General features: G+C 45.0%; 2 protein-coding genes across 5 annotated transcripts in view; one reads left to right on the top strand and one right to left on the bottom strand.

The window, feature by feature from the left end:
• The first annotated feature begins 64 nt into the window (after window positions 1-64).
• Window positions 65-13591, top strand: LOC106563324 (amyloid-beta A4 precursor protein-binding family A member 1). 2 transcript variants are annotated; one of them, XM_014128833.2, is made up of 14 exons: window positions 65-512; window positions 3091-3193; window positions 5359-7270; window positions 7473-7688; window positions 7798-7837; window positions 8053-8198; window positions 8715-8747; window positions 8885-8968; window positions 10991-11203; window positions 11338-11517; window positions 11755-11967; window positions 12293-12412; window positions 12553-12693; window positions 12901-13591. In XM_014128833.2, the coding sequence occupies exons 3-14, from the start codon at window positions 5432-5434 to the stop codon at window positions 12970-12972; spliced, it is 3297 nt and encodes a 1098-aa protein (XP_013984308.2). In that variant the 5' UTR covers window positions 65-512; window positions 3091-3193; window positions 5359-5431; the 3' UTR covers window positions 12973-13591. The 2 variants fall into 2 exon arrangements, with proteins under 2 accessions (XP_013984308.2, XP_013984310.2); XM_014128835.2 differs by lacking the exon at window positions 8715-8747.
• LOC106563322 (tight junction protein ZO-2) overlaps window positions 13416-26298 on the bottom strand; it is a 29830-nt gene continuing 16947 nt past the window's right edge. Inside the window, exons 7-24 of one of the 3 annotated variants that reach the window (XM_045689963.1) lie at window positions 26124-26227; window positions 25681-25834; window positions 24577-24688; window positions 24241-24383; window positions 24007-24091; window positions 23699-23849; window positions 21528-21636; window positions 21201-21420; window positions 19826-20010; window positions 17895-17990; window positions 17592-17671; window positions 17226-17436; window positions 16879-16979; window positions 15685-15912; window positions 15407-15508; window positions 14989-15261; window positions 14432-14511; window positions 13416-14323 (exon numbers count right to left, since the gene is read on the bottom strand). In XM_045689963.1, the coding sequence (XP_045545919.1) occupies window positions 14299-14323; window positions 14432-14511; window positions 14989-15261; window positions 15407-15508; window positions 15685-15912; window positions 16879-16979; window positions 17226-17436; window positions 17592-17671; window positions 17895-17990; window positions 19826-20010; window positions 21201-21420; window positions 21528-21636; window positions 23699-23849; window positions 24007-24091; window positions 24241-24383; window positions 24577-24688; window positions 25681-25834; window positions 26124-26227 (2459 nt within the window). In that variant the 3' untranslated portion in view covers window positions 13416-14298. The remainder of the gene's footprint in view (window positions 14324-14431; window positions 14512-14988; window positions 15262-15406; window positions 15509-15684; window positions 15913-16878; window positions 16980-17225; window positions 17437-17591; window positions 17672-17894; window positions 17991-19825; window positions 20011-21200; window positions 21421-21527; window positions 21637-23698; window positions 23850-24006; window positions 24092-24240; window positions 24384-24576; window positions 24689-25680; window positions 25835-26123; window positions 26228-26298) is intronic. The other 2 variants (XM_014128832.2, XM_045689962.1) reach the window with 2 other exon arrangements.

The following is a 26298-nucleotide window of genomic DNA, read 5'->3' as shown; positions in this document are numbered from 1 at the left end:
GACGTCAGAGTTGGGACGTCCCAATGATCTCGTTTAGACTGTAGAGGAGATAGCAGTAGAGGTGTGAGTGCGCTCTAGGGAATATTTTCCTAATAGATATTGTAGACTAGTCTACATACATAGGCTATTCTGATAAAATGCGGTGAGCGAGGGTCCTGGAATAGTTTGTTTTGTGTGCTTGACACCGGTGTTTCTTAGCCCTAGGGCGTGCATTGTGGGCAAAGGAAGAGTTTGAGGGCTCTAATATCTCACTGCGCGTGGGAAAAAGTGGTGCAGACCAAAGCAGTGTAGCCTACGTGGAACACGATCGTTGCAGCGCCATCATGTTGAAACACAGCAGTGTAAAGTCGCGTTGTGCATCGGTAATCCGCTCAAATGTCACGATGCAGCAGGAGTTGACCGATCGGGCCTAATCCATGCAAATTGTTTGACCGTATCGAGCAGAGGGACCAGTAGGATAAAGATGGTGAAGCGGAATGTTACGCGATCGACCAGTTCCTAGTCATGAACAGGTAAGCGCCTATTTATGATCCAGGAGATAGGGCAAAGAGCCTACATTATGACGACTCGCATAACACCACCGAATCGATAAAGGTACCAGTGGCGCCGATGATTTGACCATGAAAAGCACCTGGCGGATCATTTTATTAGAGACGTGTCACATCGTATAGGCTTTCATCGTCGTCGGACATTGACAGGTGTCTGTTCGTTAAATAGGATGTTAGCCCGTTCGTTGAGCAGTTGTCAATAAGTAAACATGTATTAGAATATTTCATCGCAGAGCGCCTACTCGTTTTGCTTTCCTTTTGGGTTACGTCCCACTCCATACATGGTGACAGAATCGGAAGACCGTTTTCTGCACAAGTTACCTGCTGTCCTACCCTTTTAATTTCCTCACGTTCAGGCAGATATAAATAAACAAACAAAAAAAGTCCTCCCAGCAGCCATTCAACGTGGGACTTGAATGGTCTACAAGCGTTTGCCAGTAGTCACACCACCTTGCTTAGTCTATGCATTAATCCTGTCCTGCTGAAACCACAAATATATCAACAAAATATAACCAATTGGCCTATTGATACTAGGGGAGAGTGGGGTTAGTTGAGCCACCCCTTGTTTCTAAGAAACCATGCACAAAATGAATCATGTGACAAAATATTTAGGAGTCTGTGAAGGAAGAAACCAAATGGAAAAAGTGGTAAGCAAGATAGGTCCCAAAAAATTGATTTTCACAAAGTCAAATGAATTTGTTATACGTTTCATGTTGCTTGTATCTAAACCAATGTTTTATCTAAACCAAATATTGTTTTATACATAAATTGGGGTCTCGATAAACTACAAATGAGCAGGGGCGAAAATCTGATATCAACTTTGGGGGGGACAATTACATGAAATTTTCTCAAGAGCAATTCCTGAGGGGGACACCAAAAGTAGTGCTGTAACACATAGCCTACATTGTAATATGGTAAATGTATATTGAGGAACCAAAGAAATAAGGTGTTTGCCGTACTCCTAACTACCGGTACCCAAAACTACACAACTACTCACAACAGCAATACCATTGCCTTTAACAAATCTTAGTTCAGTCACCAGTTTAAGTTGAGAGTGGGGGTATCCATGGCATTTTCCAATTATGTTCCTATTTTACAAGTAAAAAAATGGAGAACCTTTCATAATGTTGCCAAACAAAGACTCAACAAACTTACCTGAGACTCCCTGTCTCTGCCAGTCTGTCCCTGCATATCTGTCCCCAACTCTGCTGTCTGTGTGCCATCTGTTGCCTGCTCTGCCTAATGACATCATTGTGAAACATTTCCATTAGAATTTCATTTCTTTCTTATGAACATTTTATCAACTAGTCTTTGAGATATTAGGCTACTAGGGTTTTTACTTTGCGTTTTGGTGTACTGAAAAATACTCTGATGTCCGTCTTTTATTTTTCTGCCATTTTTCTACCTGGCTGGCTGGCTACACACACACACACAGTGTGTAGGTTATTTACAGTAGGAGATGGGCTTCTATCATCTTATCTTTTACCATTCTATTTGGGCTTCGATCTAAAAGGTAGCTAGCAAATGTGAAACGGATTAAAATGACACGAGTTGACAGCTGTATGAGTTCACCATTTACACAACATATGCTGCAACCTTTTGTAATTTTAATAGTTTGTTTCATATTGGCTGGCTTCCAACAATAGCTGAATTTGCAAAGCTAGCGAGCACCAATTCAGTTTCAGTGGTGTTTGCTATAATCTTTGCTACCCGGGTTAAATAAAATAAATAAATAAAAGTTCCCTTGCGACAATTTAGCTTTTGCAACGAGACCATTAAATATATTTAAGACAATGGTAGAAGAGAGTGTAGTTCTGTTCAGTTTGGACTTCAGTTTATCGCTAACCTTACCACAGGGACTTTGAAGCACTAACTTACATCATCTGCATGCTGATCTCGGAATAAATTGACGATAGCAAAGATTCCATCTTTGACGAGGCCACATAAATGGAATAGGTACTAGCTAGCTTAATAGTTAATATTTGCGCGCTAGCTCTGCATATTCAGCTAGTGTGTGTGCGCGATTGACTGGATTAACCTCACGTCAGTTACGTTCATTGAGTGCCTTTCAGACAGTGGCTACAACCCCTCTGTTACCTTGCCAGTGGATCAAACCATTGTGAGGAAAAGGGTGGGGGGGTCGCAATCTTTTGAAACTTAAAAACGCGCTATTAAGTGTCTATAATCAGCACAATTGCTTTCATTGCGTATTATTAATATTATTTAAATTACATAGTTATGTTTCAGTGATATATTGGGGGGGACAAATCATATTTTTCCCAGGATGGGGGGGTCGTGTCCCCCCCGCCCCCCCCGGGATTTCCGCCCCTGCAAATGAGGTCCTTAATCTAGCATGAAAGTGCATCCTTGTAGCTGTGTGGGCTAATATTGTCAAAATGTTTCCCTTGGGGTAAGTGAGGCAATGTCCACCATACTCCATACAAATTATGATTACATTTTGTCAGTTTTATGCATAATATGCATAGTATTTTTGCAATGTGTCACGCATATGAGCTCAAGTGCATTTTTGTTGTTGTTACAGAGCAGACGTCATTGAGGTTCTTGAGAGAGCAGCCAAGGAAGGGAAGAAGTCCATTTGAGCAGCAGCAAGGGATGAAAAACATCTACTGAATGACACTGAAGAGGTATATTGACAAAAAAGAAAAGGAATATGTACCTGTGTGAAAGAGTAGCAGACGCTCATGAGGTCTCATCTGCTGACATGGAGTCTGAGCTTGCTAAACATATTAAGAATCTCGCGTACCAGTTTCATGGGCTTAGTATCCTCAAAAGCAGAGCACTTTCCTACGAGTTGGCACATTCAAACAACATCCTTGTCCCAGACAATTGGTCAAGAAATGGAAGGGTAAGTGAGATCTGTATCTGAATGTAGGCATATATTTAATATATACAATATACCACACCCCCATTCCATGAATTCAACTTTGACCTACCAGCACCATCACCTACTGTCACAGGACACTATCACCCACTTACCCCCAAGGCGGCTCAATTTACCCTGTACATGTGCTAAACTTACCCCCTTACCCCGGGGAAGTTGTGCCAAGAGACCACTTTGTTTTGAAAACTGTTAAGTTTACATTTAATTCTGGTTATTTCCAGGGACACACAATATCAATAACCATTATGATCACCTGCTCTTTCCGTGGCACAGACTGACCAGGTGAATCCATGGGAAAGCTACAGTATGATCCCTTATTGATGTTACCTTGAATCCACTTCAATCGGTGTAGATGAAAGGGAGGAGACAGGTTAAAGAAGGATTTTAAGCCTTGAGACAATTGAGACATGGATTGTGTATGTGTGCCATTCAGAGGGTGAAAGGGCAAGACAAAATATTTAAGTGCCTTTGAACAGGGTGGTAGTAGGTGCCAGGCACACCAGTTTGAGTGTGTCAAGAACTGCAATGCTGCTGGGTTTTTCACGCTCAACAGTTTCCCGCGTGTATCAAGAATTGTCCACCACCCAAAGAACATCCAGCCAACTTAACACAACTGTGGGAAGCATTGGAGTCAACATGGGCCAGCATCCCTGTGGAATGCTTTTGACACCTTGTGGAGTCCATGCCCTGACAAATTTAATCTGTTCCTAATGTTTTGTACACTCAGTGTAGCTATCTTTTAGACATAATACTATATTTCCCTTGATGTAGTGATGCTGAATGTAGAAAATGGCTCAACATACTCTCCCCTACATGTAAACACTGTTTTAACATTGGCCTGTGTGTATTAGGCTAGCGTAAGATCAGTGAGTCAATGACTTGGTACTGTAAATCCCCTCCCTGTGGCTTTCACTGGAGCCCTGACAGATGGAGGATCTGCTCACAGCTCCCTCCGCCTGCCGTCTGGCCGACGTTGCCCACAGCCTGACCATCTGTGACCTGGGCACTGCCCCCCCAGGGGCCCACCCAGTCAGCAGCACCAATCACCGGGGAAAGGGCATATTTCTAGCATATAATCTCCACTCTTTGTCCTCCTTACATGTCTCCTCTTCTTCGGTTCTCGCCTGCACTCAGATGACTTTTCATTCTGAGGTACTGCATTAACCTCTGCCCCTAGTCTCCAGATATCCAGCCTTTATTAAATCTGTACACTCTCTGCTTTCTGTATCCATCACATTTGAATTTCAGCCACTAATTCATACAGTACAATGGGCTATTGCTCTTAAAGCCACAAAATACTGTACCTGCAATACTGTGCACAATTTTGAAAACTGATCCTATATAATACTGTGAAGTCAGTCTACTGATTGATGCTGAGTAGACTGCACAGTCTCTCTAGAGTTCAGACATCAATATTCTGTACACCGAGCGTAAAGTTTGGTATTCAGCCTGACCTCCTCTCTCTCAGGTCAGTGACGTCAGGGCTTTGTCCCTCCTCCTGGTCCTCCTCCTCCTCGCGCCATCTGCCAGCAGCTGTGGTGTGGCGTGGTGCCGCTGCTGGTGCAGGGAGAATATGGCTGAGATTAAACACACCCAGATGAATCCCATGGGATTTAGGTTTTACTTGAGTATAGGGAGCCCCTGCGGCTCTGCTTGTCTATCAGGATCTGGTGCGAGCGTGTTTTGTACTTTGTAGATGTGTGGGGGATTGGCAGATCTCTGAAAAATTGAGGATAGAATTGACGTTAAAATGGATATTGGGAGAGTGATACATAGATCTCCTTCATAACCACAGGGGTGCTCGCTCACAATCACAATCTCCTGTTTGTAGACATGCCTTCCTGATCCTGCTGTTTCACCCATAACCCCTGAACTATCTGTTCACATTAATTTCCTGTCTCCCTGCAGGCAGTGCTGTGAGTGGTGTCTCCTAGGAGACGGAAGGACCATGTTCTAAAGGTAAACAGACCACAGCAGAGGGATGAGCTACAAGCAGCAGGGGGAGGGGCTAGGTGATGCTGTCTTGGAGGAGCATAAGGCTTCACCTGCTTCCAGAAACCGGCAGCCCAATGGCACAGCAAGAGAAGGGGGGGGAGAAGGAGAAGGGGTCCCTGTCCGGAGAAGTTGGAGACCCTGCCAAATGATCGGTCAGGATGGGCAGGGTCATCACCACCACCATCATCCTCCTATTCCGCACCAAGGCTCGGGCCGCGGCCCTGCACGGCACCGTAGGCGAACTCCCTCAGGGCAGGGCCCATCCAGACAGTGGGAGGGAGCAGACATGGATCCTCCTCGCCACACCCAGCCGCCCCGCCCTGGCGTGGCCCACTACCGCCGCCAGGGAGAGCCCAGGGTCAGAGTTCACAGACAGAGACCGCCGACGAGAGACGGCCAAGACACCCACGCCCCGCCGTTTCAACAGCAACGGTCATCTGGCACTCCCCTGACGGAACAGAGGGACATGACTGGTCCCGCAACAATGAAGCAGCAGCACCCCCCACACTCCTGTCCACCCCACCACACACAGAACAGTGGAGCACCTGACCTTACTGCTGGTACCTCTCCTACCCCCACACACCACATACCATGTCCTACTGCCCCTGATCCCCCTTCCCAAGACCTGCATCCACCCCTTCCCAACATAGAGTCTCCCCAACCTGAGGAGGAAGAGGTGGATGGGTACAGCTCATCCATAACGCAGTCTGTTAGTACTCAAAGTGGATTTGACAACCAGACAGACCTAGAGAACCAGAGGGAGGGGGGCCGTGGAGAGGGGGAGCTAAAAGAGACAGGTCTGGGAGAAGAAGACAGAAACGAGAGGGGTCTGGTAGAGGACGACCAGGAAGATGGAACTAATGAGTACTGTTCTGACACTGAGAGTGCTGCCTCGCTAAGCATGGAGGCTCCGCCCAAGAGTTCACCTCCTCACCAATCACCATTCTTGCCCCCTCCACTTCAGTCTGAGAACTCGGACCAATGTAGTGACGAGTTTAGCCCAAGCCCCACCTATGAAAATGACATAATGCCTGATGAGAGCTGCACTGATTCCCCACTGTCCCACCCCAAATCCTTCACCTTCAGAGACTCGTATCCTAAGACCTATGCAGAATTTTATAATGAGTCCTACCCACAGTCAGAATCTATCACAGAGTCCTACACAGAGCCCTACGCAAAATCCTACCCTCAGTCTTTCCCTGAACCCTTGAAATGGATTAATTATCCAGACGGGAGATCTGAGGCTGACCCTGATGAGCCATATTCAGAACCTCACCCAGGGCCCTACAGCCGTAGACAGAGGGAGCATTTTTATAAGGGAGCTACAGACACTGAGCCCCAACCCCGTGACTCCTGGCCAGGTAGGGATGTGGGGTTACCACAGACCAGCCCCCATTGGCAGGGACGCTCAGTCGGCTTAAGACTACACCACTACGATGACACTACGTCTGACGGGGAGAGCGACAGCCTCAAAGAAAGCCCCAGATCCCAAAGCCTGGGGCCACCTCCCTGGAACGTGCAAGGTGAAGCCCAGTCAGAGCGTCCCAGCTCTGGGCAGCCTGGTTCAGGTGAGTTCCAGGATGAGCAGGCCGGGATGGAGCTCCGACCTCCTGTGGAAGGCCTTTCAGAGGACAGTGTCACAGGCTCAGGGGATGCTATCTCTCTGGCCATCAGGGACATCCGAGAGGCCATAGAGGAGGTGAAGACTAAGACGGTGCGCTCGCCCTACACTCCTGACCAGCCCATAGAGCCTGTGTGGGTGATGAGACCGGAGGTCAGTCCTAATGAGGACGAGTCCTCCCCAGAGCAGCCACCGGGAGGCGACGTGAGTATGAGCCTGCTCTGGATCGCTACAGAAATCACCATTTTGAAATGTTTACATAGTGGAGTAGAATGGATGTTAGTCCATTTATTGCATCAGTGATAACATTATTACCACAGAGATCACTCTTATCTACTCCTGTTTAAATGTGCCACCAGAAATCTACTGAGGTTTTCTCTTATGGATCTCTTAATCTGTCCTACAGCCTGTCTCTCAGTCTCCTTCACACTATAACCCAGTTCCAGCCCCAGTCTGTGTTCCAGTACCAGCTCCAGCCCCATCCCGAGTTCCATCCCGAGTTCTGGTGCCAGTCCCAGAGCATGTCTGTCCTGTGAGGGCAGAGTCCTCCAGAACACACCAGGTTCAGCAGAGGGAGCATAGAGAACAGAGGGAACCGCCTAGGCCACCATCCATTGAGGAGGTAAGTGACTGCTCTGCATTGTGTCACACGCACCACTGTGGAAAGAGAAGTGCTATTCTACTGTTACTGTCACCATTACTGATGTGTAATATTCTGTTTTTAATTTCAGATCCAGAGGCATATGCCGTCCTTCCCTACATACGTGGAAGGTGAGTGTCTCTGTGGTTGGGGGGGGTCATTAGTGAGATAAGAGGAATGTTTTTGTCGATAAAGCTTTGCTGTGGTATAAAATGCATTTCAATTACTTGATGGAAAAAGTTAGGCATCAGTGGCATGTTGTCACTCACTTTTGATTTTGTTTTCACTCAAATCAAAAGTGATGACTATTGATTGTCGCCAACCTCAATGACCGTCTTGTCCACAGTCCCAGGGCCATGTGACCCAGAGGACCTGATCGATGGCATCATTTTTGCGGCCAGCTACCTGGGCTCCACCCACCTGCTGTCAGAGAGGACTCCCACTAAGAGTGCCCGCATGCAGCAGGCCCAGGAGGCTATGAGTCGTGTCAGGGTGAGCCACACGGGGGTCACATCAGTAATCATTCTCATGTCCTTAGTTCCATATAATTATGTGTATTATATTGTGCGTTACATTTCTTTACTAAATAGCTATTGATACATCTGCCAAATAACATTATTTCATGTCCATAAAGAAGTATTGAAGAATGCCCATGGCATCTGTCAGTCTATGTTGTTATGACATGCAGTCTGTTTGGTTCTTGAGGGGTGCTAATGTCAAATTGATGAAGGGGCAACTTTTGAAGATGTTTGCTTCATAACCTCTGGGCCAGTAACTTTTTTTCAGATGTGATAGACAGCTGAAATCACCACCTGCCCACACAAGGCACACACACACACACACACACACACACACACACACAGCCCTAATACTCCATATGGGATGGCCAATCTTCTGTGAGCCAATCCAGTGTCGTCCATACCCTAGCCCCATCTTACTATTCTTGACGGAGCACTGTCTTGAACGCTTTCTCTCTCTCTCTCTTGCTTTTGCTATTCTATACGGCAGACCACACAAAAGCAATCTAATAACAGAAAGAAGGTACAGTGACAGTATTACGGCTGTAACATATTTTTCTGTCTGTTCTGTGTCTTTTTTTAAATGATTCTAAGTAAGTCATATTTGCTGTTTGTCTGTAATGGTTGTTTGAATGTCTTCTGCTCTCCCTAAATGTGCAGACTGGGGGTGAGATTCCTTCTTCCACTGAAGTGGATCTCTTCATGTCTACTCAGAGGATCAAAGTGCTGAATGCAGACACTCAGGTAAATACGGTATAATATTGACCTTTACATGGACTCCACTCAAGGATTGCTGATTGCTATAGTGTTAGTAAATCTGGTCGTTAATCTGGTCGTTCCATGAAATGAGTGTCTTTTGATATATTAAGTAGAAATTGTGCACCAATATTGGATGTTAAAAGCCTGTTATATTAAATGAAGTGAGCTTTAATATAGACCACATGGAGAATTCAATAAATGCTAGTGACAAAATTTGGCATATTGACATTTCTCTCCGTGCACCCTCTGTGACTTCTAGAACGATTTTAATTAAAAACTTCGTAGGGCTAGGCCCCTTTTTTCTCAATTTCCGCCTGAATGACATGCCAAAGTAAACTGCCTGTTGCTCAGGCCCTGGTACCATTGGAAAGAAAACACTTTGATGTTTGTAGAAATGTTAAAATAATGTAGGAGAATATAACACAATAGATATGGTAGGAGGAAATCCAAAGAGAAACCAACCAGAATTTTATTTTTTTGAGAGACCATTCTCTTAGAATGGCAAGCATAAGGTCATACTGAAAATGAGCTCCCTGGATGCAGTTCATATGGCTTCCACAGGGTGTCAGCAGTCTATGTTCAAGGTTTAAGGCTTTTAACTTCCAAAACGAATAAGAAATATCAGTTTTAGTACAGGGACACTGTCTTGGAAATTTGCGTTTGCACGCGCCATGAAGACAGGACGCACCTGATAAAATCGGTTTCCTATTGAACATACTTCTTTCCGTAAGAAATATTATAGTTTGATTACATTTTAGGGTATCTGAGGAGTAAATATAAATGTATTTTGACTTGTTGAAACAAAGTTTAGGGGTAGATTTTCTGATTCCTTTCTCTGCATGTTGGGGTGGCAGGTAGCCTAGTGGTTAGAGCGTTGGACTAGATCGAATCCCCGAGCTGGCAAGGTAAAAAATCTGTCGTTCTGCCCCTGAACAAGGCAGTTAACCCACTGTTCCTAGGCCGTCATTGAAAATAAGAATTTGTTCTTAACTGTCTTGCCTAGTTAAAGAAAATGTTGAACGAGTGGATTACTCAAATCGATGGCGCCAACTAAACTGACTTTTTGGGATATAAAGAAGGATTTTATCTAACCAAACGACACTACATGTTATAACTGGGACCCTTTGGATGACAAATCAGAGGAAGATTTTCAAAAAGTAAGTGAATATTTAATCGCTATTTGTGAATTTATGAAACCTGTGCCGGTGGAAAAATATTTTGATGTGGGGCGCCGTCCTCAAACAATCTCATGGCATGTTTTCGCTGTAATAGTTACTGTAAATCAGACAGTGCAGTTTTTAACCCACTTAAACCCAAAATGTCTCCAAGTATTCACCATCATTGTAAAGCCCTAGTTATTTTATAGCTTTGACAAAGTCCTTTATGAAGATTATTATTTATTTTATGTGGTTAGTGATTCATTTACTTCTGTCCCTCATTTTAAGGCCAACCCTGTTACGTGAACTGAACTCTCGTTTTTAATATGTCAAATTATAGTGATAAAGCAGGTGAGCTGGTTCTACCCTTTGTCCATTTTGTTGTGGAAAACTGATTGGGTCAAGCATAACTATTACCCATAGATAGGCAGGCTAGAAATGTTTTAATTTCTTCTTCTTTTTCATTCACTTGTCCCTCCCTGTTGTACACAACAAGCTTCCATTCCCCCTGTCACAAGGGGAGTTATGGCTGGTTTAAGATGAACTCGTCAACCCTGTTACTTTATTTGACACTTAATGGGCACTTACTATAGTCATTTTTTTTTTATTTAGCCTCTTGAGATGGGGAAAAAATGTTTTTTTTTAATGAAGTTAAACATGTGCTCTTAATGACAATGTTACAATTAGGTGAACATTTTAATTTTAATTTGCCACCTAATTGGTGGAACGGCACAGTTATCAAACTTACCTCTCCACACACACACTTAAACTACATCCACATACAATACTGCCAAACACCTCTTTCCCTCTACAGCCACATAACCATGTCCTTATCCTGTGTTCCTATCAGGCGTCCATGATGGACCTGCCACTGAGGACCATCTCCTACATTGCTGACATAGGCAACATGGTGGTGCTGATGGCCAGGGGGAAGATGGTACGCTCCAGGAGCGCTCAGGAACATCTGAACCATACAACTGACCACTCTGACCACACCAACAGCCCAGCCCGCGACGACCTCCCCCAGTACAGGATGGTCTGCCACGTGTTTGAGTCGGAGGATGTAAGTGTGTTTACAAATGATTTGTTTGACTCGGACACAAGTGTGTGTATGAAGGAACTTTATGACATACAACGTAATATGTGTGTTTCTGTGTTCATCCAGTGTATTTGATGCCACTCTTACCCTCTGTCCAGGCCCAGCTCATAGCCCAGTCTATTGGCCAGGCCTTCAGTGTGGCATACCAGGAGTTCCTGCGGGCCAGTGGCATCGACCCAGAGGACCTGAGTCAGAGGGAGTACAGCGACCTGCTCAACACTCAGGACATGTACAACGATGACCTCATCCACTTTTCCAAGTCAGAGAACTGCAGAGATGTGAGTCAACCACCAGGGGGCAGGCCAGTGTTGCATGCTTTAGTATTTTGATATGGGATTTTAGACTTTAGTGGCTATGCCTATTAGTTCTAAAACAGTGCGAGAGGTAGACCTGTAATATACAGCCCTTCATGTTAATGCAATGCTAACTGAAAGCATGAAGACATTCAAGTGAACAGTTGCCTTGACCTTATTGGTGTAAGTAGTGGCATTTGTTCTGTGTGTATCCTATTGCAGGTTTACATAGAGAAGCAGAAGGGAGAGATGCTGGGCGTGGTCATAGTGGAGTCAGGCTGGGGCTCTATTCTGCCCACCGTCATCATCGCTAGCATGATGCATTCTGGGCCTGCGGAGAAGTCTGGTCGACTCAACATTGGTGACCAGATCATGACCATCAATGGAACCAGTCTGGTTGGACTGCCCCTCTCCACCTGCCAGAGTATCATCAAGGTTTGCCTTTCTTTTGTCTCTGTTTGTGTTCTTTCACCTTTCTTTCAGCCTCTTTCCCTCGTCTCCCTGCCTTCACCTTTTCTCTCTTTCTGTGTCACTGCAGCCCAACTGTGCATTTCTGCTGAAAATGCAAATGCACTTGTCTTGTGGTCAGGCAGACAAAGTCCATTGTTTTAAATCTAAATAGTCTACCCCTCTGCAAGCTGGCACACACTGAAAACAATTGACTTTGACTGCTTGACCAGGCAGTGCTGTAAGCACATTTTTTCCCTCTTCTCTTGGCTGTCTCCTCCTGTTATAATCCACCCTTAATCTGTCCCCCCAGGGTCTGAAGGCCCAGTCCAAGATTAAGTTGAACATCGTCAGGTGTCCCCCCGTCACTATGGTGCTGATCCGCAGACCAGACCTCCGATACCAGCTGGGCTTCAGCGTACAGAATGGCATTGTGGGTATCATGACAATGGGGGGAGGAGAGATGACCCTTAGCTTTGAGTGCTCTGTTTCCTGTAGTATTGCACATTTTTAAAGTAGATTCGATTTCTTGTAGTTTTCATTATCAGCTGTTTGTGTCCCTCTCCTCTAAAGATCTGCAGCCTGATGAGGGGGGGCATTGCTGAGAGAGGGGGGGTCCGCGTCGGTCATCGCATCATTGATATCAACAGCCAGAGTGTGGTGGCTACGCCTCATGAGAAGATTGTTCACGTCCTGTCTAATGCAGTGGGAGAGGTACAAGAACGCACGCGACAGTAACATGTAATACAGTCCAGTGTTCGAGGTCAAGAACTTAAGTAAATAATCCTAATTGAATCTGTAAATGGCATTACAATTACTTTAAGGAGTGGAGATAGAATTGACAGTCAATTCAAAACGGCAGGAAAACTCTGATCAAACCACAGCCGAGCATGCAACCTGTGTTACTTCTTTGTGCTGCAGATCCACATGAAGACGATGCCTGCAGCCATGTATCGTCTACTAACTGCCCAGGAACAGCCTGTCTACATCTGAGACTTGCTCTCGCTCCCTCCCTGGACATAACTCCATTCCAGTTCACATCACTGTTTGCTTAAAGTCAAAGTATTTTCATGCATCTCTGCACTGACTTGCCTTAATCTGAACCTGTTAAACATGAATGACAGGTGCATCTCTGAAGTAAAACGGCACAGAGTAATTTACCAGGCAGATTGATGTTTGATCAGTAACCAAAGATAACTGAATTTAAATATGCGTATTGAGGAAAAACATAGGATCCTGAAAGACCAAAGGTATTCCTTGCTCTATGAATGTACTATAAACTGTCTCCATGGGGGCGTGGTAACCCACATGTGAGCTTTTCATTGGACCAAAACCTGGTTGAATGAACTCCCAGAAACCATCCTGCCTGAGGCTGCATTAGAAACACAACAACATAGTCACCACTATTTATAGAATGAACTAAGACATGACACAAATGAAAGTTTAAAATAGATTTATTTGAGAAAGTTAACTAGACGATATCAGCCGCATGAGGACCATGAATCAAATAGTAAATGCATAGACGGGTGACACCCTGGTAAAACAAGAATGTCCCCTCTTCAGCGCATCTATACTGTATATGCCATATAAATGTGTTTTTTCCATCACCTCAGAGCCTAGTGCAGACTGCTTCTTTCAGTGATCTGACACTGCTACACTATATAAGGCACTTGGTATGCACTGATCTCTAGTATTAAAATACACAAAAGGACAGAGTACAAGTAAATCAAAGGGTATGCAATGCATGATTTAAAGGAGAGATTACCCACCACTCACTAACAGGCCAGCTGGAGACAGAATGACCCATTGTCTGTCCAGATAAGCATTATTTGTTACATTGAAATAAACATAACATGTAAAAAGATCATATATACACACACGGTTATAAAGTGTACTCGAACCCTATTGGTTTGGATAAATATGACTGAGGGGGTGAACATCGCGGGGTTGGGAGGTTAAAAGGCAAAAACGCCATCCACACAGTGAGGCAAACGGTCAATGTAAGGACACCTGAATGGGATATATGGTCCTGCCACTAGGTGGGGCCACAGGACAGGCACAGGGATAGGGTGTTTGAGTAACCACAGTGAGAACAGTAAGGTGTAACAGGTGGATCTGTCTGTCCTACATCTCAGTGTCTTTGTATTTCTGGGGGTTGCTGTAGTAGCCTCGTCTGGTCTGGTTGGCCAGCTGTCTGCGGTACTCTTCCTCATCGTCGTCGTAGTGACCCCTGCTGTCAGAGTACGGTGGCCTGGAGGACTGGGTCTGGGGCTCTGGGTTGGAGCTGGAGCTGGACACACAGGAGAGAGACATTTTCGTTCATTCAGATTGTTGGGCATTGAGTCTGTAAAAAAAAAAAAAAAAGTCTTGAACCCAACCTGACAGGCCGTGGAAAGTTACGTAAAAATGCTAATTTGTGTGGTGACCGACGTGGTTAAATAGATGAACTTACCCTATTGGCTGTGGGCGGTTGGGCTTTGGTAGTTTCACTGGGACTGCATAGATGTCTGGGTGCTTCTGGGCTATTTCCAGCTACAGTCAAGAGAGCAGGAGGAGTTTGACAGTTATGTCAACACACATATTGTACATTGCGAACATAAAGCAACATACACCTTAGCCAAATACATTAAAACTCAGTTCTTCACAATCCCTGACATTTAATACCAGTAAAAATTCCCTGTCTTAGGTCAGTTAGGATCACCACTTTATTTTAAGAATGTGAAATGTCTGAATTATAGTAGAGAGAATGAGTTATTTCTTTCATCACATTCCCAGTGGGTCAGAAGTTTACATACACTTTAAATTGTTTTAATGACTCCAACCTAAGTGTATGTAAACCTCCGACTTCAACTGTATGCACTTGAATATACCTTTTGGTACTTGCAATAAAACATTTAATCAGAATATATTAAATGATCCCTTTCCCCTGTAGATCCATTTGGTTCTGTTTCTGAGGCGTTACATCTTACTGCTGGGGGCGCTACTGTCTTTTCTACCAGTAGTACTGACCCGTGCTTGCTCGGCCTCCTGGAGCTCCAGCATCCTCTGGGCTCTGGCCAGGTGGTCCATCTTTTCGAAGGCCTTCACCTTGCCAATGAATGAGCGGTTAGCCGGGTCCTCTCCCCCCTGGACACTGTAGTCCTCAGATGACTGGCCGAGGGCCCTTAGGGTGGGTTTGAGGGCCACAGGGGGCGGGGCGGGCTTGGACCCCCCGGCCGCATCACTGCTAATGGTGCTGCTGGAGTGGGAGTCATAACCCCCTCGAGACTGCACCCTCACCTGCTGCAATAGAAGAGGGTATTATGGTCATTTAGCAAGCACTTATAAAGCCTTAGTATTCTAAGTCTTATAAGCAAGCACAAGATGTGGTACAGGGTTTGGGGTTGAGGGGATTGAGAGCTGAGGGTGGGGTTCAAGGGGGTCTCACCTTGGGGGGCTCAGGGACGAAGGTGGGGGGCGGGCTGGGGTCTCTCAGCACCTCTCTGCTCCCTGATCTCCTCATACGAGGTATGGGGGCAGGATGCGGTCTCTACAAGTGGGAATGAAGGGATGTACATATGTCAACAAACATAGACTAGGTCAACACAACAAGTCAAGATTGTTGACTGGCAATGAGAGATGAGACAGATGCCAGTCTCCATCTCTGACACTGAATGAGTGATTGACAATGAGGGATAGTGATTGACAGTAGTAAAGCCCACCCACCTCCTCTGGCAGTACGGGCTCTGAGGAGCGGCTGATGGCCGACACCGGCTGATGGGGCTCGTCCATTGGCTCATCCAGCTCGTTGTCGGTGTAAGCCCCACCCTCGTCGGCCGTGTCGTCGAAGTCGCTGGTCAGTCGGCTGTCCATGCTCAGGTAATCGGCGCTCATCGCTGACAGGTACGACATGTGGTCATCATGGATATCCAGTTCCTCTTCCGAGCCGTCCAACTGAAAGAAAGAAAGAGAGGAGAGTGAGAGAGACGCAAGTTGGTATGAAAGACACACAAAGACACTACACAGTACATAAATTCACTGTATGTATATAAATTTCTTTGAAATTGCTGCGGTTGATATTTTTGTGTACACACACACACACCAAAAATATAAAACGCAACAATTTCAAAGCTTTTACTGAGTTACAGTTCATATAAGGAAATCAGTCAATTGAAATAAATTCATTAGGCTGTAATGTATGGATTTCATATGACTGGTCACAAAAAAAAGTAGCGGCATGGATCAGAAAACCAGTCAGTATCTGGTGTGACCACCATTAGCCTCAAGCAGCGCGACATCTCCTTCGCATAGAGTTGATCAGGCTGTTGATTGTGGCCTGTGGAATGTTGCCTCACTCCTCTAATGGCTTTGTGAAGTTGCTGGATATTGGCGGGAACTGGAACATGCTGTCCTACACGTTGATCCAGAGCATCCCAAACATGCTCAATGGGTGACGTACTACCAAATTCTCTAAAATGACATTGAAGGTGCTGCTAGAGAAATAAACATTCAATTCTCTGGCAACAGCTTTTGTGCACAGTCCTGCAATCAGCATGCCAATTGCACGCTCCCTTAAACTTTAGACATCTGTGGCATTGTGTTGTGTGACAAAACTCCACATTTTAGAGTGGCCTTTTATTGTCCCCAGCACAAGGTGCACCTGTGTAATGATCATGTTTAATCAGCTTCTTGATATGCCACACCTATCAGGCGGATGGATTGTTTTGGCAAATCAGAAATGCTCACTAACAGGGATCTAAACAAATTGGTGCACAACATTTGAGAGAAATAAGCTTAATGTGCGTGTGAAAAACTTCTGAAATCTTTTTTTTTCAGCTCATGAAACATGGAACCAACACTTAAAATGTTGCATTTATATTTCTGTTCAGTGTATATCTATTAAATAAAAACAGAGCTTACCTTGCCCTCACAGATCCACACAGCCCGCTCCTGCTGTGCCCGGATAGAGTCTTTCACACTCCCATACCACCCGTCATTGGCCGAGTTCAGGTCAACAGTCGCTGTGCAGAGAAACAATCCAGAATGATTGGCACAACAGAAACAGGAGTAATACAGCTTAATCATAGTTTATTACTGAAACAATGTGGCCTCAATAGACCAACCATAGTGTTCGGGCTTCATAATACTAGGGATTTACCTGGGGACTAGCATCAGTGACATGTACAGTGGCATATACAGAGGAGCCATTTAAAAAAAAAAAAAGACAGATAGTCAAGGTGTGTGTAGTCAAGGTGTTTGTGACTGACCAGTGAAGAGGTGGGAACAGGTCTTCCTCATTTTGACCGCCTGCTCGTAGAGTTTGCGGGCGCTGCGACTGGAGCCGGGCACAAGGCGGTTCCTCATGGTCTTGATGCCCCCCTTGCTGTCCGGGTTGAGGAACACCACAATGGGGTACCACTGGGTGTAGTTCAGGGTGTCCACTGCCTTGGGAGTCACGTCCAGCAGGGCATGGCGGTCCTGGGGAGACAGGGTCAATGTAAGAGGGAAGCTGGAGAAGATGATAATGAAGAGGAAGAGGATGATGACTATGGTGATGAAGGTAAGGGGTGTATGATGATGGTAATGATGATTAAAATGGGGAGGATGAAGACGCTGGTGTTGGTGGCGTTTACCTGTTCGATGATCTGACGAATGGTATTGAGTCTCACCACACCGGAGGACTTGTCAGCGCCTGCATCCTTGGGCTCGGTCTCTGTGTGGTCAAACAAAAACACGTCAGCTTCTCACCAATACTACATAAACACACATGATCATAGAAGCCATAAGGCAACGCTCAATTTAGTATGCCTGGTCAGTGCAGGGTGAACAAATTTGAAACTATTCCATTGAAATTAAAAATCCTAAATTGAGCGCACATAACGTAAATACATGAAGCACCTTCGTTCAAAAGCAGAAGTTAGGAGCACCATACTCACTAGCTATGACAAACTCCTCAGGCAGGTCGTTGGCCAGTTTCTCATTGACTGCGTCTGCAATGGGACCGAACACAACCACAGGTCTCCTGAAGCCAGCTGAGGATCAAAACAGACACACCGTTAGTATCTCACATCTGTAATATACAGTTGAAGTCGGAAGTTTACATACACCTTAGCCAAATACATTAAAACTCAGTTTTTCACAATTCCTGACATTTAATCCTAGTAAAAATTCCCTGTCTTTGGTCAGTTAGGATCACCACTTTATTTTAAGAATGTGAAATGTCAGCATAATAGTAGAGAATTATTTATTTCAGCTTTTATTTCTTTCATCACATTCCCAGTGGGTCAAAAGTTTACATACACAATTAGTATTTGGTAGCATTGCCTTTACATTTTTTAACTTGGGTCAAACGTTTCGGGTAGCCTTCCACAAGCTTCCCACAATAAGTTCCTCCCATTCCTCCTGTCAGAGCTGGTGTAACTGAGTCAGGTTTGTAGGCCTCCTTGCTCACTCAAGTTTTCAGTTCTGCCCACAAATTTTCTATAGGATTGAGGTCAGGGCTTTGTGATGGCCACTCCAATACCTTGACTTTGTCCTTAAGCCATGCTGCCACAACTTTGGAAGTATGCTTGGGGTCATTGTCCATTTGGAAGACCCATTTGCGACCAAGCTTTAACTACCTGTCTGATATATTGAGATGTTGCTTCAATATATCCACATAATTTTCCTGCCTCATGATGCCATCTATTTTGTGAAGTGCACCTGTCCCTCCTGCCGCAAAGCACCCCCACAACATGATGCTGCCACCCCCGTGCTTCACAGTTGGGATGGTGTTCTTCGGCTTGCAAGCCTCCCCCTTTTTCCTCCAAACATAACCATGGTCATTATGGCCAAACAGTTCTATTTTTGTTTCATCAGACCAGAGGACATTTCTCCAAAAAGTACGATCTTTGTCCCCATGTGCAGTTGCAAACCGTAGTCTGGCTTTTTTATGGCGGTTTTGGAGCAGTGGCTTCTTCCTTGCTGAGCGGCCTTTCAGGTTATGTCGATATAGGACTCGTTTTACTGTGGATATAGATACTTTTGTACCCGTTTAATCCAGCATCTTCACAAGGTCTTTTGCTGTTGTTCTGGGATTGATTTGCACTTTTCGCACCAAAGTACATTCATCTCTAGGAGACAGAACACGTCTCCTTCCTGAGCAGTATGACAGATGCGTGTCCCATGGTGTTTACACTTGCGTACTATTGTTTGTACAGATGAATGTGGTACCTTCAGGTGTTTGGAAATTGCTCCCAAGGATGAACCAGACTTGTGGAGGTCTACAATTTTTTTCCTGAGGTCTTGGCTGATTTCTTTTGATTTTCCCATGATGTCAAGCAAAGAGGCACTGAATTTGAAGGTAGGCCATGAAATACATCCACAGGTACACCTCCAATGTCAATTAGCCTATCAGTAACTTCTAAAGCCATGACATCATTTTCTGGAATTTTCCAAGCTGTTTAAAGGCACAATCAACTTAGTGTATGTAAACTTCTGACCCGTTGGAATTGTGATACAGTGAATTATAAGTGAAATAATCTGTCTGTAAACAATTGTAGGAAAAATTACTTGTGTCATGCACAAAGTAGATGTCCTAACCGACTTGCCAAAACTATAGTTTGTTAACAAGAAATTTGTGGAGTGGTTGAAAAACGAGTTTTAATGACTCCAACCTAAGTGTATGTAAACTTCCCACTTCAACTGTAGCTCTGGTTAGACATGCTATATAGTTTGTCTGTGCATTCCATTATGAGAAAGTTCCTAATAATTCAGTTGATAGTTAAGTTCAATCAAAAGTTTAGAACTTATTCTGTTCTATCCAGTCAAGTGGCTCTTAGACCAAACCCCAACAGGAGATAGGAGTCTTTTGCGTTGGGAGACGTACCTTCTCGTAAGACCACCCTCTCGTAGGCAGAGAAGCGAGTGGTGACAGGGGTGGCAGTCAGATCCTCTCTGCTCTTACGGAGGTCCTTCTTCTTCGCCGCCCTTTGACCCCTCAACCTCCAGAAGTCTCCTCTGTCATTGGCTGTTCCTCTCTGGGCATTCTGCACATTTGACATTTGTTCCGCCCTGAGAAGCAGAGAACACCAGGAATCATAAATTAGCACTTAGTCTCAATCATCACACATTCACACAAATTGCCATTTTCAAACACTTGGGTGAAAACTTGGTAATTCCATCAGACATGGTTAAAACTACTGTCAAGGTAGAGAACATCGCTTCTAAAATTGAGATCATATGAATTACTACATACGGTGCCAACTGAATACAAAGCCAAATTAAACAAATATCTTCCAACATTGTTATAGGCTACATACAGTATGATAATAGATAGGATTATTTCACCTACATATTAACAGACATACATTTTTAACATGATCAAAATAGTCTGCTATAAGCACAGCACTAAATCATTAATAACATGATTTCCTATTTCACCATTACGAGTTCTTAAATAACCTAAGTTAATTATTTATTCAGGCAGCCATAGGCTGCAGATGGAATAGGAGTCTTATGATTGTGTAATTATGTATAAGTAGCCTCAATCATTTTTATAATTGTAATTATGAGTCAAAGTGCCTTAAAATCATGTAACACGTAGCCTACAGATTGCAAGGTGCAGCCTGTGTACAAATATTTAAGTCTGGTCCACTCATTCAATGCGACACGTTTCAACGTCTACCTTAAAATGTGTTATACAGTGTTGGGATGGCGACTTGGGAGATATATGTGCGAGATGGAATATTCCATCTCCTGTCCAGCTTGTTAATCATCTCTTGAAGCCGTCTTTGCGAACTGTACAAATAGGGACCGTGTCTTTGGCTATGTGATGGGTGATAACCTCTGATTTCTGTTCTGCAGGATGTTTCTTCGTAGGCCTTACACTTGAAAAACGCATCGGCAATCAATGCCTTTTTAACCGCACGCTCTAAGCGGGGATGATTGTGATTGGCCAGCATGTGCAAGCCATGCAGCGAGTGAGAGACCCCGCTTGTGATTGGTCAGCATCCTCTGTGCATGTAGAGAGTGAACAGTCTAGTGCATCTCATTGGAGGAGGTACCGTAGTCTAGTTTTTGTAGTATTAATAGTGTCAAAAAAAGGGAAAATCATGGCCTCTTGCGATATGGATATTGCACATGTCAATAGCTCAATTTCAATCTGAATTTGATTCCACGTGCAGCCCTACCTCAAATACACACAAGTTCTCCTGCTACAGAGTGATCAAATTAAAATCTTACATCTGTATGCGCACACACACCTGCTCTTGTTGGGGATGATGCCCTTCTCCAGCAGCTGGTTGTCTTTGTCAGTGCGGATGGCCAGCCAGTTGCCCAGCTTGCCATCATAGAGTGTGTCAGTCACATTGAAGATCTCTCCTCGGGAGAAGGGCAGGCTCTGGGGAACCTCTTTCTCATACTCAAAGTGGGTCCTGATGAAGAACGAGTCCCCCCTGCCCGATGCCAGGATGTCCTTATAGACTGGACCAGAGGACAGGCACCACAAGCATCAAACCACTTCACCTGCAACATGAACTGAAATAAAATGACAGATTTGTCTTTATCTACAGAGTGAAGCCGTGACTCACCATCAGGTTTGCTCTGAGCCAGGATGGTGACATCATCTCCCTTTGGAATCTCCAGCAGGTACAGGACAGCATCCTCACGCACCATGCCCCTGAAGTCCATGTTATTCACCTGACAGACACAAAGACATCAGAAGACATAACAGAGATCATATGTAAAGCACTCATGAACAGACATGAGGAATTTCACAAACATTCATATTTATTTAAGGATCCACCCGTTTTTCTTTTATTCCCCGCCTAAAATGACATACCCAAATCTAACTGCCTGTAGCTCAGGCCCTGAAGCAAGGGTACTGTATGCATATTCTTAATACCATTTGAAAGGAAACACTTTGAAATTTGAAAGAAATGTGAAAGGAATGTAGGAGAATATAAAACAATAGATCTGGTAAAAGATAATATACTGCTCAAAAAAATAAAGGGAACACTTAAACAACACATCCTAGATCTGAATGAAAGAAATAATCTTATGAAATTCTTTTTTCTTTACATAGTTGAATGTGCTGACAACAAAATCACACAAAAATAATCAATGGAAATCCAATTTATCAACCCATGGAGGTCTGGATTTGGAGTCACAATCAAAATTAAAGTGGAAAACCACACTACAGGCTGATCCAACTTTGATGTAATGTCCTTAAAACAAGTCAAAATGAGGCTCAGTAGTGTGTGTGGCCTCCACGTGCCTGTATGACCTCCCTACAACGCCTGGGCATGCTCCTGATGAGGTGGCGGATGGTCTCCTGAGGGATCTCCTCCCAGACCTGGACTAAAGCATCCGCCAACTCCTGGACAGTCTGTGGTGCAACGTGGCGTTGGTGGATGGAGCGAGACATGATGTCCCAGATGTGCTCAATTGGATTCAGGTCTGGGGAACGGGCGGGCCAGTCCATAGCATCAATGCCTTCCTCTTGCAGGAACTGCTGACACACTCCAGCCACATGAGGTCTAGCATTGTCTTGCATTAGGAGGAACCCAGGGCCAACCGCACCAGCATATGGTCTCACAAGGGGTCTGAGGATCTCATCTCAGTACCTAATGGCAGTCAGGCTACCTCTGGCGAGCACATGGAGGAAATGCCACCCCACACCATGACTGACCCACCGCCAAACCGGTCATGCTGGAGGATGTTGCAGGCAGCAGAACGTTCTCCAACAACGTTCTCCAGACTCTGTCACGTCTGTCACTTGCTCAGTGTGAACCTGCTTTCATCTGTGAAGAGCACAGGGCGCCAGTGGCGAATTTGCCAATCTTGGTGTTCTCTGGCAAATGCCAAACGCCCTGCACGGTGTTGGGCTGTAAGCACAACCCCCACCTGTGGACGTCAGGCCCTCATACCACCCTCATGGAGTCTCTTTCTGACCGTTTGAGCAGACACATGCACATTTGTGGCCTGCTGGAGGTCATTTTGCAGGGCTCTGGCAGTGCTTCTCCTGCTCCTCCTTGCACAAAGGCGGAGGTAGCGGTCCTGCTGCTGGGTTGTTGCCCTCCTACGGCCTCCTCCACGTCCCCTGATGTACTGGCCTGTCCCCTGGTAGCGCCTCCATGCTCTGGACACTACGCTGACAGACACAGCAAACCTTCTTGCCACAGCTCGCATTGATGTGCCATCCTGGATGAGCTGCACTACCTGAGCCACTTGTGTGGGTTGTAGACTCCGTCTCATGCTACCACTAGAGTGAAAGCACCGCCAGCATTCAAAAGTGACCAAAACATCAGCCAGGAAGCATAGGAACTGAGAAGTGGTCTGTGGTCACCACCTGCAGAACCACTCCTTTATTGGGGGTGTCTTGCTAATTGCCTATAATTCCACCTGTTGTCTATTCCATTTGCACAACAGCATGTGAAATTTATTGTAAATCAGTGTTGCTTCCTAAGTGGACAGTTTGATTTCACAGAAGTGTGATTGACTTGGAGTTACATTGTGTTGTTTAAGTGTTCCCTTTATTTTTTTGAGCAGTGTACAAAGAAGAAGAAAAAAAACATTCTAGCTACTGTAAATTGGACAGCGCAGTTAGATTAAGAAGAATTTAAGCTTTCTGCCAATATCAGATATGTCTATGTCCTGGGAAATGTTATTGTTACTTACAACCTCATGCTAATCGCATTAGCCCACGGAAGGGACACCGATCCCAAAGAAGACAAAGACTAAGAGTTAACCCTTCCCCTACCTTCATGATCTGGTCCCCTGTGTGAAGACCCTCCTGTTCTGCAGGACTGTCCTCCTGAATGCCTGCGATGAAGATTCCCACATCATTTCCTCCCGCCAGCCTCAGCCCCACGCTCTCCCCCTTCTGGAAACGCACCATCACCGTGTTGGGTCTGGACAACACACAACCCATTTAAGACAACAGGCAAGTTATAAAATTTTGTACATTTCTATTCATAATCTAGATTAGAGTACACAACTCTTGAGTTAATAGTGAGTCTGTACCCTAGACCCATTCTCTGTAGATTTGCTTGTGGAACCAACACTTACCCGTATATCTCCTGATCCTCTATGCTTGGCGTCAGTGGCACCTTTGGGGCAGCGTGGACTTTTGGGGCAACAGTTACTGCCGGTGCTGAAAAACAAAATGGAAATCCTCATTGGTGAGCATTGCTACGATGGATGTGTAAGTTAACTGATGCACTGCTTATATAACAGATAAATGTGATAACGGGAAATAAAAAAAATGTACCATATTCAGTTATTCAAAGTCATTGTGCTTACCTGGGGGTGTTTCTGGGCGGGGCTCCACCCTCTCTGCTGGCAGAAGGGGCGTGTCCTCCACAACTCTAGCCGGTTTTCGCGCCGGCATGGCGAACGGTGTCGGCATAGCGCCCATTTTAGCCAGCCTGCTGGGAGGTTCCTCCCTGATCATAAAAACACACATAATCCCATGATTCTCAAACAGTACAGCTACAGTAGGCTTTCATCTTCTCCGAAATGCCATAGTGATGGAGTACAGATACTCAACGTAAATATCATCTCAATTTGACAATATTATATGGTACAGTACATAAGAGTGATCCATACTGCAGGTGGGAGCAGAGGGTGACTGTTTACCTGGGTTTGTCTCTGAGCCTCTCATTGGAGGAGTGGGAGGACAGGTCTGAGTGGGGGGCCCGTCGGTCATCCTGTGGCGAGTAGGAGCGATAAGACTCGATCTCGGAGATATCTGGAACACAAAATATTACCAACATCTAGTTCCTCTTCAGACAGATCACCCAAGTCAGGCTTTATACACGTAACACAAACTCAACTTTTCCCATAAGAAATGTTACATTTGGTATTAGTGGAGTGGAGAGAAACAGACAAACACAGCAAACCTCAGACAGTTCCGTTTCTTGCAGATACCTGACACAGACAAGCACCCCAGTTCTCAATACAGAAGCTGCAGTTCCAATCTTAGATCGCACATTTATTTGCTACATTTCAGACCATAACATAATGAAATTCTGTCATATTCAATAAGTGGATTATCGGGGGGGATTATATTCCCCTGCCAAGCGCTCACACACCACGTCCCTGAATGGACCGAAGTGGGTCAGAAGTCCCTGGGTGTGTGACAACGCCCCCCCCCTCAAACGCTTTGGGTTAGCGCATCACCCCACCCTCCCATTTAATTACACAACCCAATCATAACCTGCACTTTGATCACGTGACAAATATACCGAAATAGAGCCAGTAGCCATAGAGACAGCCAGGTGACACTGAAGAGAACACGTTCTCTTTATCATGCATTATTTCTATAGAAATGTGAAATGTTATTGATGGAATAGACTAAAATGTCATCAACAAGGTGTCTGCTTGGCTGACATGCATGGGTATACCATTTCATATTCTCTCTATACCAATGACAGGTCGGGTGGAAGGTGAGTAAAGTTGAAACAAAACTTTATTATCCCTAAGGGGAAACTTTTTGTTGTTGTTGCCAGAATCAAACAAAAAGAAAACAGACAATTCAATAAAACCAGACATGGACAGGACAATAACACAACCGAAAACATACATTTTCATATCAGTAGACAATACAGAAGGTTAAAACACTCAATGAAAGACTTATACAAAGCACTGGGACCGTTCTGAATCTGTCCACATAAAGAGGTATTTTTCCTTAAAAAGGAAAGGAGCTGCTGCCACAGAGACTGAGAGTGGAGGGTCTCTCACCATCGAGCTCAGAGTCGCTGTCTGCCAGGGGAGGAATCCTGACGAGGACCTGTCTCCTGTCTCTCTGCACCACCAGCTGCAGCTTTCCTCGAGACTTCTCGATCAGCTTCCCCGCATCGCTCAGAGACAGGTTCTCGGTCACCGTACCATTGATCTGACACAGAGAGAGAGAGAGAGTCACATCACATTCACAGTGTATCGTAGCAAACGGTCACCATACCATTGATCTGACACAGAGAGAGAGAGTCACATCACATTCACAGTGTATCGTAGCAAACGCGCATAATATCTGAAGCCCACTGTGCGAGACGGATCATTCTTAAGTAATATGGCGAGGAGATAAATCCCATTATAGTTTTTGGCCAACATAACATGTAACTTTTAAAGAGGCAGCAGTGAAACAAGGAGATTTAACAGTGGTCTGTATGTGAAGCCCTTCCTACCTTCAGTATGATGTCTCCCTCCTGGAGGTTGCCATCCCTGCAGGCCAGACCTGTACTGGTCATCTCCTTAATGAACAGCTGACTGCCCAGACGCAGACCATACTCTACAACACACACAAAACACGTGGTGTAAATAGAAAAACATGGCTTAACTGATAGTAAACATTTAGCACAG

This window comes from Salmo salar, chromosome ssa11 (genome assembly GCF_905237065.1).
Source record: "Salmo salar chromosome ssa11, Ssal_v3.1, whole genome shotgun sequence".
Taxonomy (NCBI): Eukaryota; Metazoa; Chordata; class Actinopteri; order Salmoniformes; family Salmonidae; genus Salmo; species Salmo salar.
This window is presented reverse-complemented; position numbering and strand designations above follow the sequence as displayed.

Bases quoted from the DNA above. Each gene is read 5' to 3' on its own strand.
- LOC106563324 (XM_014128833.2), top strand. From the start codon at position 5,432: ATGAGCTACAAGCAGCAGGGGGAGGGGCTAGGTGATGCTGTCTTGGAG. The intron at 11,204-11,337 runs GTAAGTGTGTTT...CCCTCTGTCCAG, and splicing joins ACGTGTTTGAGTCGGAGGAT to GCCCAGCTCATAGCCCAGTC. The intron at 11,968-12,292 runs GTTTGCCTTTCT...CTGTCCCCCCAG, and splicing joins CCTGCCAGAGTATCATCAAG to GGTCTGAAGGCCCAGTCCAA.